At 40.9% G+C, this 12,624-nt stretch overlaps 1 protein-coding gene across 2 annotated transcripts in view; it reads right to left on the reverse strand.

The window, feature by feature from the left end:
• Nucleotides 1-12,624, reverse strand: part of LOC123753083 (glucose dehydrogenase [FAD, quinone]-like) — a 67,201-nt gene that overhangs the window by 16,731 nt on the left and 37,846 nt on the right. The window contains exons 1-2 of one of the 2 annotated variants that reach the window (XM_069303407.1): nt 5,289-5,359; nt 1-70 (exon numbers count right to left, since the gene is read on the reverse strand). The exon at nt 1-70 is cut by the window's left edge and continues 81 nt beyond it. In XM_069303407.1, the coding sequence (XP_069159508.1) occupies nt 1-64 (64 nt within the window). In that variant the 5' untranslated portion in view covers nt 65-70; nt 5,289-5,359. Of the gene's footprint in view, nt 71-5,288; nt 5,360-12,624 lie in introns of those variants that run through there. The other variant, XM_069303406.1, reaches the window with a different exon arrangement.

Genomic DNA, 12,624 nt, shown 5'->3' on the forward strand with positions numbered 1-12,624 from the left:
GGAGGACACGAAGTAGGGGCAGCATGGTAGGGAGGAGATGGCGCACTGGTAGGCTGTCCAGCATCCTGATCTGAGGAGACGAGAGAGAGAGATGAGAGTGTTAGATGCTCATCTCCTTGTTGTTGTTGATTGAGCTAACTTGGAACAAGTTCCAAGTAGCACGGGCTATGGTGAGCCCGTAACTTACCTGGCACAGGAGCGGGGCAAGTGGTACAGGCTATGGTGAGTCCGTAGTGGACTTACCTGGCACAGGAGCGGGGCAAGTGGTACAGGCTATGGTGAGTCCGTAGTGGACTTACCTGGCACAGGAGCGGGGCAAGTAGCACGGGCTATGGTGAGCCCGTAGTGGACTTACCTGGCACAGGAGCGGGGCAAGTAGCACGGGCTATGGTGAGCCCGTAGTGGACTTACCTGGCACAGGAGCGGGGCAAGTAGCACGGGCTATGGTGAGCCCGTAGTGGACTTACCTGGCACTGGAGCGGGGCTGTGGATAATAATTATCATCTCCTTTATCGAGACATCTTTTTTGTTCTCTTGTCACTCCACCTCAGTCAACCATTATCCACTCCTCCCTTACGCAAATCTATCCATAACTCATTAACATTCAGCCAGGACATTGATGAAGAAGAAGACAACAACAGTCTTGATGATCCTAGGTATCATTAACTTAAGATTCAGTGTCTTGGGCCACACAACTGCCTTGAGGGAGAGATGGGGTTATTTCCTGTTACAAAGGTCACGACTTCTGTGACTGAAAGTGGGAATCCTTGGATTCACACAAGGATTGCATGCGGTCTGACGCTTGCGGAAGGTCGGTAGGTCAATGGGTGCGTGAGAGAGAGAGAGAGAGAGAGAGAGAGAGAGAGAGAGAGAGAGAGAGAGAGAGAGAGAGAGAGAGAGAGAGAGAGAGAGAGAGAGAGAGAGAGAGAGAGAGAGACTGCATGTTTTGACTGCTGAAAGGTTTTGAAATAGTGCAAAGTAAGAAGCTCATATTCAAACCCTAAGAACATGCTGGAAAAACTGGTGGTTATGGTATCAGACACCATAACACAGGATCAGACACCATAACACAGGATCAGACACCATAACACAGGATCAGACACCATAACACAGGATCAGACACCATAACACAGGATCAGACACCACAACACAGGATCAGACACCACAACACAGGATCAGACACCACAACACAGGATCAGACACCATAACACAGGATCAGACACCACAACACAGGATCAGACACCACAACACAGGATCAGACACCACAACACAGGATCAGACACCACAACACAGGATCAGACACCATAACACAGGATCAGACACTATAACACAGGATCAGACACCATAACACAGGATCAGACACCACAACACAGGATCAGACACCACAACACAGGATCAGACACCACAACACAGGATCAGACACCATAACACAGGATCAGACACCATAACACAGGATCAGACACTATAACACAGGATCAGACACCATAACACAGGATCAGACACTATAACACAGGATCAGACACCATAACACAGGATCAGACACCACAACACAGGATCAGACACCATAACACAGGATCAGACACTATAACACAGGATCAGACACCATAACACAGGATCAGACACCACAACACAGGATCAGACACCACAACACAGGATCAGACACCACAACACAGGATCAGACTCGACAAAATGACAATCGAATCTAATTATCGGCACCATCGGAATCTTTGACGCCGTATAGGACAAAAACCAACCAAAAGCCTAATCAATCCCAAACATTATTCTTAACATGACTCGTCTCAATCTAAATCGTTTGGGCTCCGGTGGTTGGCAACACAGGAATAAAACCGGTTTGGAAAGGGTCAAGTGCTTAAGGTCAATGTCAGTCATTCTTCCTCTCTCACTTGATTCTCTACTCTCTCTCTCTCTATTTCGCAGTCTGGGTCTACTTCGTACACTCTCTCTCTCTCTCTCACTCTCTCTCTCTCTCTCTATTTCGCAGTCTGGGTCTACTTCGTACACTCTCTCTCTCTCTCTCACTCACTCTCTCTCTCTCTCTCTCTCTCTCTCTCTCTCTCTCTCTCTCTCTCTCTCTCTCTCTCTCTCTCTCTCTCTCTCTCTCTCTCTCTCTCAGTTTTGCACTCCCCTTCTTTATTTTGAGACTTTTAATTCTATTTTACACAACCACTGCTGCTATTGTTACTAGGCTATTTACTATTTCTGCTACGTCTGTTAGTAGGTTATTTGCCACTTCTATTACTAATTAAAGTGGTTTCTGTTATCTGTTCTCAATGCGTATTTAACATATTAATTTAAAAAAATGTCAATTTAACGAGATATTAGTTTAACATGAAGTTATTTTACCATGCTAAATTTAACCATTGCTATTTTACTATTTTCAAATTTAATACTAGTTTTTTTTTTTGCGTCCTGCATAGTTTCATTTCGATTCTTTAATAAGAAAATATATTTAATAACATTTTTATCAATTGCATTTTTTAAGATTTTAATGAATTATGTCTCATATAAAATATTTTTATAACTTTGCCTAAATATTTGTACTACAATTTTGTACTAGAAACCACCACATATGTATTTCACCTAAACACAAATTATCCCCAGTTAAATCTATAATAATTTTGTACACAATATATTTATAAATACTTTCGTATTTATAAAGAAATTGTTTCTTTATAAATACGAAAAATATTTATAAAATGTCTTCTCTTATAAATCTCGAAAAAAAATAAAAAAAAATCGTGATAAAACGTCTCAATATATAGAATTGTGGCTTGGGTGACAAACAAATTTTATGTGATTTAAACAAAAAATCAGATCAAACCATTAGCTCACAGTCATGAAAATAGTCACAGTTAGAAATGCATTCACAAGAGCAAATACACTTAAAAATGAACAAATACACTCATAGAGCTAACAGGAATAAGTAGACTGAAATATATATTGTCATAAGTACAATAGATGAACCAAGTACACTTACATAGAGAAGTATTCGCGAGAACAAATATAACCGAGAAGCAAATACATACATAAGAACATGTAAATTAACAAAAACAAAAGTACTTAGGAAGGAAGAAGCGAACCCGGAACCATATGGTCACTCCGGGACCAATATACCCACCAACACAAGCGTCCCTCACTGTGTTTTTGTTCCTCAAAGGAACAAACACACCAGCAAGCAAATATACACTCACATAAACAAATAAAGCCACTCAAGGGAACTAGGAAGTCAATGAACACCTGCCCCCACAATCAACGGAACACACCCAGGCCCAAATAGTCTCAAAAGAACAAATTACAGCCCATAAGAACAAATACACACAGAGAGAGGAACAACTACACCAACAAACAAACACACACTCACAGGAACAAGTAAAACCCACAAGAGTAGTGATGACATCTTGCTCCTGCCCTTCTTGCTCCAAACGCCCACCAGACAGACAAAAAATATAAACAGGTTTTTTTGCCTTAGTATACTCGACATAACCTTCACTTTCTGTATATAATATAGTTCCCTCTTCGCTATAGGTAGCACAGCTTTAAGACATGATCAGTATATGGGTGCAAGTCTATGAACCGCTGGAAAAATAGGCTACCGCTTTAACCGACCAACTATCAAATATAATTGAATTCCTAATAAGTCCAAGCTGTTACTGAGGCGGCCGGACTTCCGCATTCTTATTATGTAAAATATATGTTTTTTCTCTCTTTTTTTTAGTCATTTAGATCGCGTAATAGAAATTTTAATACATACGCATATTTATACAAAATGAATTTGATCAAATTGCCCTGGAATTACTGTTGTGTTATTTAATATTAATACAATGTTATTAATATTAATATTTGATATTAATAACATTAATAGTGTTATTTTTAATACTTCTAATGCTACAAGTACAATACTTGTAATACTACTGTTAAATTTATATTATTATTACAGGTGTTGAGGTTAGTTTCCTTCTAATTAGTTTTTTTTGCACGTAATTATACCAAACTTTGTGTTTTGTTGAATACTTTTTTAACCTTTTTTGTATCTACTCATTTAAATGTGTTTCTCTCTCTCTCTCTCTCTCTCTGTCTCTCTCTGTCTGTCTCTCTCTCTCTCTCTCTCTCTCTCTCTCTCTCTCTCTCTCTCTCTCTCTCTCTCTCTCTCTCTCTCTCTTTCTTTCTTTCTATATCTCCACCCCAACGACCCCCCCCCCCACTTGGTCTCTATAACCAGACCAACTTATTAACCGCTTGATCAGCAGTCCGATGACAGCCTCACACAGTCTGCTTGATCCGAGACGCTAGGAATATGCCAAACTCCATGTTGAATGCACGAATCACAAAACACAGCAAATTAAAACAAAAAAATAATTAAAATAATAATTATAGATAAAATAATGCATTTACGCTAACCAACTTTTGTTATCTAAACTAAGTTAACTGTTATTGAAGCTTATACATTTATTATTTAGGCTAAGCTATCTGCTATTTAAGCAAAGCCATCAGTTAGTTAAGCTAAGTTATCTTCTACTTAAAGCTAAACCATATAATCAAAGATTAACAACTTGCTATCTAAGCTATATCGAACTGCTATCTGATCTCGAACGCGTCCTCCTAATAGAACGTCGTATTTTGACATATACTCTGCTTAAAGGCCAAAAATCATCGTACTAGAAAACGGAAGCGGCTCGCGAAAGTGACATTCTGTCCCGTTTTCTGTTTTGGGACCTCTGGTAGGCTAGGATAAGGCCACTTTAGTACGATAGTTTCTTGACGTTGGGAAAACCTTACGAGGACGGGCTACTGAGCTCAACAACGTGTAATGAAAGCTAAACCATTTGCTATCTAAGATAAACCACCTGCTATCTAAGCTAAACTACTTGTTATGATAGCTAAGCCACCTGCTATCTAAACTAAACCCAGAGTTATCAACGCTAAACACTGAAATTTAAAAGATGTTTCACCTCATTTTAATCTAAACAATCCCATCTTGACGGTATAAAAAATTTTCCTACAAAAACGTAAATTTTCTGCGAGACGTTAAACATGAATATTATCAAACCATCTATGTTATTTCAAACTCTGCACCACCCAATAATATATATTATATACATTTCCTGAAAGCACTTCGCTAACCAAAAAACATTTGAAAGATGCCACACCTCCAGTCGCGCGCCCCAAAAAAAAAAAACACACGAAACTAGTCATTCAACCTTTCCAAGGACATGATTCACTGATTCTTAGTAACTGACTTGAAGATGACACACGAGATGTAACATTACCTTGTACTTATAAGGCGCCTGTGAACCTCAGGAGGACTTCCTCACACAGCCCCGGCAAGCGCGAAACTGAGAGTGATATTTGATTTCCTTCCTGATTTTGGCTGTTGCTTGACCTCCTCCCTTCTTCCCCGGAAATTCTCTGCTCGGCCGGCGCTGATTGGTTGTGTGGCAGCGCGGGAGTCTACGGCGGCGCTGATTGGTGGGTTTGGGGAAGGGGGAGGGGTAGGGAGGACGGGAAGGTGACATGCGCATACGTGCGTGCGTATGCGCATGAGGAGGATGTCTGTGTATTCACGAATTTTATGCTTAAGAGTGTTCGCGTGGTTCAGTTCCAGCTCTTGTGCCCCCTCCTGTGTGTGTGTGTGTGTGTGTGTGTGTGTGTGTGTGTGTGTGTGTGTGTGTGTGTTCACCTATTTGTGCCTACAGGATTGAGCACTGACTTGCATCCCGCCTTTCTAGCCATCGGTTGTTTACAGCAATGTCTCCTATTTCCCTATCATATCTACTTTTAAAACTAGACATGTGTGCTTGCATAAATGTGCTTGTGGGGGTTGAGTGTTAGATCCTGGGCTGCGGCTGTGGGTTATCAATCACAATGACTCCCAATTCTCATGTTGCTTAGCTTAGCTGGGGGGAGCCGGTCGGCCGAGTGGACAGCACACTGGACTTGTGATCCTGTGGTCCCGGGTTCGATCCCGGGCGCCGGAGAGAAACAATGGCCAGAGTTTCTTTCACCCTATGCTCCTGTTACCTAGCAGTAAAATAGGTACCTGGGTGTTAGTCAGCTGTCACGGGCTGCTTCCTGGGGGTGGAGGCCTGGTCGAGGACCGGGCCGCAGGGACACTAAAAAAAGCCCCGAAATCATCTCAAGATAATCTCAAGATAGAAGAAGATAACCTTGTTAATTATCCTGGGAATTATGTAACATGGTAGGTACCTGTATTCCCTCTCTGTTAATATGTAGTTTAGCTGCTACAGCGTTTCCTCAGAGGTCAATCCTCTCGTCTCCGGCACAAGCCTTGTTGGGTCCCATAGGATTCTTTCTAGCTTGCCTTTGTGCTCTTTTTACGAGAGGTTTTCCGATGTATAAATATTTTTTTCTTTGCTTTGTTCAACATAGTGAAACGTCACACGTTAAGGAGTGCAATGAATGATCAATGGCTGTGAATCTATTGGAACTTGTCGGATTCAGGGCAAGAATTGAGGACACAGTAGGCGTTTCTTCTCTGGATCATCACACAGTGGCGCTGAAACAAGAAACTAGCCGCCCTTTCTTAACTGGTAGTTTCAGTGAGCGACGTCCCAACTTCTTTGAGAAAGTTTATGATACGCTTCCTCCAGGAGCCAAAGGTCTCTGGTGCCATGGCGACAAATCAAAATAAAAAAAATCAAATGTTTATTTAGGTAAGGTACATACATACAAGAGATTTTACAGAGTGATGGATTTATAGATAGGGCTAGTACATACAATGCCTAAAGCCACTATTACGCAAAGCGTTTCGGGCAAATGTGTACAGATAGCCTAGTGCGCTATACCTATTGGATCTACCATCTTCCACATCATTAGCGGCGCTACCTGCTCAACTAACGCTGATAGAGTTATATACATAAGCCAGGGTGGATACACATAGTTCAACGCCAGCTATCAGCCAATCCTCCAGGGATATATTGTGATTGCATCTGGGCCGTGCACAAGACTCTCAAGCCTTTCGAACTGAAGAACTCGCCGCTCTCTACTGGTCACTTGCCTGTAGCCAGGCTCCTCTTGAAGATGTCATTTACAACACTGTGTCTTGCATGACAACTCTTTGAGTACTCGCAATGCAGACCATGCAATCCATATTGGTCGGCTTTCAATTTACTGCAAGAACACTGACATTGAGCGTGAATTTAGGGCACGAAGGCAGAGGACCACTGTCATACAAAGGGTCTCTGGGTCTACGCCGAGTGCCCGTTACAGACTCAGGCACAGCTTGTGAAGGCACCCACATCTGTAAAGGCACCCACATCTGTAAAGGCACGCACATCTGTGAAGGCGGTCTGTTGCGACGTTGGAGAACGAAGCATGGCCTCTCCACCATTGAACTGTCCCAGGTAGACTATTATCTTTTCCTTCATAGTTACAACCTTCATAGAAGGTTACATAGTTACATCATAGTTACATAGTTACATCATAGTTACATAGTTACATCATAGGTTACATAGTTACATCATAGTTACATAGTTACAACCTTCATAGAAGGTTACATAGTTACAACCTTCATAGAAGGTTGTAACAGAACCCATGAGCACCACACCAGAAATAAATACAGTTTTGATATTCCTAGAGTACGACTTAATCAAACCAGAAATGCTCTACAAATCAAGGGGCCCAGAATGTGGAATGACCTTCCCAACCATGTTAAAGACTGTACCTCTCTCAACCAGTTTAAGTTAAAAACGAAGCTATACCTAATAAATTCCCTGTAACCTACCTTACCTCTCTATTGTCAACCCATGTATGTTTTTTGTTTGTTTTTTTGTTTTTCAAATCAACGCTGTTTTAATGTAATTTTCTGTAATAATTTGTAATTGTATTTGTGCTGTTTTTTCAACAATGTTCCCCCCTCTTTTACCTCTATTTTTATTTGTACTCAACGCATTTTTTTCTTTTTACCCATTAGTTTTAAGCTTTAGTCAGTAGTGTTTTTTCCTGCCCGAAACGCTTTGCGTAATAGTGGCTTTAGGCATTGTATGTACTAGCTCTTATCTATAAAGCAAACAAACTTTGTGAAATCTCTTTATGTATGTACCTTTGCCTAAATAAATATTATTATTATTATTATTATATTATTATTATTATTTTATCAAGGATCTAGTCTGAGGGCCTCAGGATTCAAGATCATCCCACTGATTGGAGACTTGCATGAAAGCAGACCTGTGTATCCACGGGGAGCAACCAAGTTGTTCTGACAGGATTTATTTTACAAGATCATCGCCTTTATAATCAATAATATTAAAATAAAGGCAAAAATAGCATCATTTAAACAACCCCTCGTCATTATTATATATTTGACTTTAGTTAGCGGTGAATCTCACTCGTTTTCTTTCAAACGACCTGTCCTTCTCAGAGGCCTTGGTGTTTAGGAGTAAATAATTTAGTGTTTTCTGCATGCAGTGACCATGATTCACATCCGTCAATCAAGAGTGACAGTGTGAATTGATCGACTGTTGGCCTTCTCATCCAAAGTTGCGAGTTACTCATAAATAGATGTGTTAAGTAAACAAGGGAATCAGAACACAATGGACTTCAAATCTTTTTAACATAAAATATTTGACTCCACAGGTAATGACTAACGTGGTTTTAGTAGTTTTTTCAGGACAAACTTATATATTTTTTCTTCCACAAGTTTGTTGGTTTTACCTTGCATACAATCATTGACTTTCTCCTGTACACACTTTGTGAATTCATCTAATGTGTACGCAATGACTTTCCCGCACCACATCCTCGTTGAATTCATCCATTAAATTCTGATTAACTTCCTCTAGTGCATATTAAATTACTCACATATTTCCACACACTGACTCCCTCCAGTAGCCAACCTTGACCCTCTACAGCCTGTGAACCTGTAGACCTTGACCTTACCTTGAGGTTACCTTGAGGTGCTTCCGGGGCTTAGCGTCCCTGTGGCCCGGTCGTAGACCAGGCCTCCTGGTTGCCGGACTGATCATCCAAGGTAGAACTACAAAACACAGACCAGAACAAAATATGTAACAATAAACTCAATTGTGGGTCTATATATACTACTATAAGACCGTGAGACATTTATATTTAAGTATATATTAAGTATATAAGTATATATATATATTTCCAGCATGGTGTTTACAACTAGCCGGTGGAAATACGGCCAGAATATTCCCTGGAAAGTGAGCAAAGTCAACCCCTTTGTTTGTGTTCGGTGAGGCGTCCGATTTGTACATTTTTTGACCTTCAGATATTCAGATGATTGAAGGACATTTGTCAATAGCTTATAGTCTTCCCTTTCTCTATGTTTGCTGATAATTGCATTACTTTTTTGTACGCATGTTTCACTTGTGTATAAACATGTAGAGTGTATACATGGATGAGAAACTTAATTAATCTGAATTATTAATGAGTAATCGTCGATTACATATCCAGGTGCGTTGATCAGCTGTCATAAATCATGAAATTAAAGTGTGTGTGTTTTTATGTATAAAAGTATATGTGAATTAATTAATGTATTTATGGATGTATATATCATTATATACATATGCTTACGTACGAATGCATTTATGTTAATGTTTGTGAAATCTACATTTGTATGTGTACTCGCCCAAGTGTGCTTACGGAGGGGTTGGGCTTCGGCTCTTTGGTCCCGCCTCTCAACCGTCAATCAACTGGTGTACAGATTGTGTATGTGTACTGGTGTACACCAATACTGGTGTACATACAATCCTGAGCCTATGTGTACATGTATGTAAGCATTATAGATTATAAAAATGTACCCCAGTCCAAGCTAATGCAACAGGGTTTAGTACATTAATCCTGGACCATATTCGAGACTACAGTAAGGGTTCCTAAGTAAGTTACCCCTCCCGAGGTTGGTAAATCACACATAATCCAAAGGGTAGCGTCACAACTAACGATTTACAGATAATGACTGTAAATCGTTTGGAAAGTGTAAGATTTCTCCATGTCCATCACTGCCCCCACAAACTCACCAGCCCCTGTCACACTGCTATTCCCTCTACGTAATGCACACATATAAAAATTACATAGCTTGCAGCGGTGTGCCAAGCCCCCTTTAACTATAGAAAATGAGCAACCTTGACTGTAGAAAACGCCCTCCTTTTCATCATAGACAACAAACTTCCTGTCGTATAGACAATAGACTCACAGCTACCTGTCTAATATGCTCCACTTCCACGTAATCAAATTGTCTCGTCAAGAAAAAGTTTTTATCATCATCGACAACAGAAACCCGCCATAAATAGTTCGACCACCACCAGTGTTAGTTATCAATCTTATCTGTTCTGGCGTGACTATCATTTATTCAGAACTAATTAACTTATAACACCTGTATACAGAACCTGTACCTGTATACAGTACCTGTACCTGTATACAGTACCTGTACCTGTATACAGAACCTGTATCTTCATACACCAATTTGACCATAAAGGTCATAGCTTTAATGCAACCACTCAAACATCAAGGCCGTTGGATACTTAACATATGGGGTGCCAAGTCATGTAGGAATAATAGGGAATGACATTGCATATGAAGCTGCAAAACTTGCAACAATAAGGGTGTAGACATTTACATACCACAGAGTCTATCAAAGATTAAGAAAAGCAATTTGAGATAGAGGAATGCAGATGATGTACAGTGACCACAACACAGCAGTTGCAACATCAGGATCTGCGGGTTGGTACAAGAATTCAACCAACAATGAACCACTTAGTTTGATGAAAGGGAGCAGTAGAACAACAGAAGTGCACTTACATCAGGCTTGGATACCCATGTGCATGGAAAATAGGCTTACAGGTTCCGGAAGATGAGAGGAAATATCAGCACTGTGGAGAAATGCCCGACAGACCACTGGAACATTATCTAACACAATACACAGTTACAACCACAACAGACCACTGGAACATTATCTAACACATTGCACAGTTACAACCACAACAGACCACTGGAACATTATCTAACACAATGCACATTAACAAATGCCCGACAGACCACTGGAACATGGAACATTATGTAACAGTGCACAGTTACAGCCACAACAGACCACTGAAACATTATCTAACACAGTGCACAGTTACAAACCCAATAAGATTTCAACTTAGATTCAACACAGCAGAAGAAGTTGTTAAACACATATGGGGCATAACCTTACTGAAGATAACAACTCTCTCTCTCCCGGTACTTGGAGAGAGAGAGAGAGAGAGAGAGAGAGAGAGAGAGAGAGAGAGAGAGAGAGAGAGAGAGAGAGAGAGAGAGAGAGAGAAGAGGAGAATGGTGTGGAACATACAGTACACCTGCTGGTTGGATTCACCGTAGGGAATCCCCAGGAATTCACACACCCTCCCACTGTCTGCCAACAGCTCCTCCCTCCACTCTCAATCCCCCAACTCCCCCCTTACTTACTTACCCCCATACCCACTCTGCACGTACGCAATTCGTCCTCACACACACACACACACATACACACACACACACACACACACACACACACACACACACACACACACACACACACACACACACACACACACACACATGTCAGAGTGGTTGACAAATGGAATGCATTAGGGGGTGATGTGGTGGAGGCTGACTCCATACACAGTTTCAAGTGTAGATATGACAGAGCCCGATAGGCTCAGGAATCTGTACACCTGTTGATTGACGGTTGAGAGGCGGGACCAAAGAGCCAGAGCTCAACCCCCGCAAACACAACTAGGTGAGTACAACTAGGTGAGTACACACACACACACACACACAGTTGAGAGGCGGGGCCAAAGAGCCACAGCTCAACCCCCGCAAGCACAAACAGCTGAGTACACACACACATAAATATACTAATTCTAATTAATAATATAACAAGTTTTCAGGATACTAAGACATCAATGTTCTCATTGATACATAACGATAATTTCTCCGTATATCACAGCAAGTTAGTAACTTGCATTCTCCATAAATTTGAAAACAAATGAGTATCTGACCAGACCACACACTAGAAGGTGAAGGGACGACGACGTTTCGGTCCGTCCTGGACCATTCTCAAGTCGATTGTCGACAATCCGGCGAGAAACAATGGGTAGAGTTTCTTTCACCCTATGCCCCTGTTACCTAGCAGTAAAATAGGTACCTGGGTGTTAGTCAGCTGTCACGGGCTGCTTCCTGGGGGGGGGGTGGAGGCCTGGTCGAGGACCGGGCCGCGGGGACACTAAAGCCCCGAAATCATCTCAAGATAACCTCAAGATAAGATAAATCTATCAATTTTTGTAAAATCTCTTGTATGTATGTACCTTACTTGAATAAACCTATATTATTATTATAAGATTGTCGAGGTATGAGGAGAGAACAAGGATACTAAACACAGTAGCAGAAGATAAAAAAAAAGATACTAAAGATACTCTGTGAGTTTAAAAGATACTAAACCTCACATAGCAGAAGCTACAATTGACCATATCACAAATTTTAAGACATGTAAACATTTAACATAACATAAACACATAACAGCAAACAACCTGACACTTTAATACAAATCACAAACAGATACGCCAACATATATAGCAAAGAGGCGCAGCCCAGGAGCTGCATCTCAACCTC

This window comes from Procambarus clarkii, chromosome 50 (assembly GCF_040958095.1).
Source record: "Procambarus clarkii isolate CNS0578487 chromosome 50, FALCON_Pclarkii_2.0, whole genome shotgun sequence".
Taxonomy (NCBI): Eukaryota; Metazoa; Arthropoda; class Malacostraca; order Decapoda; family Cambaridae; genus Procambarus; species Procambarus clarkii.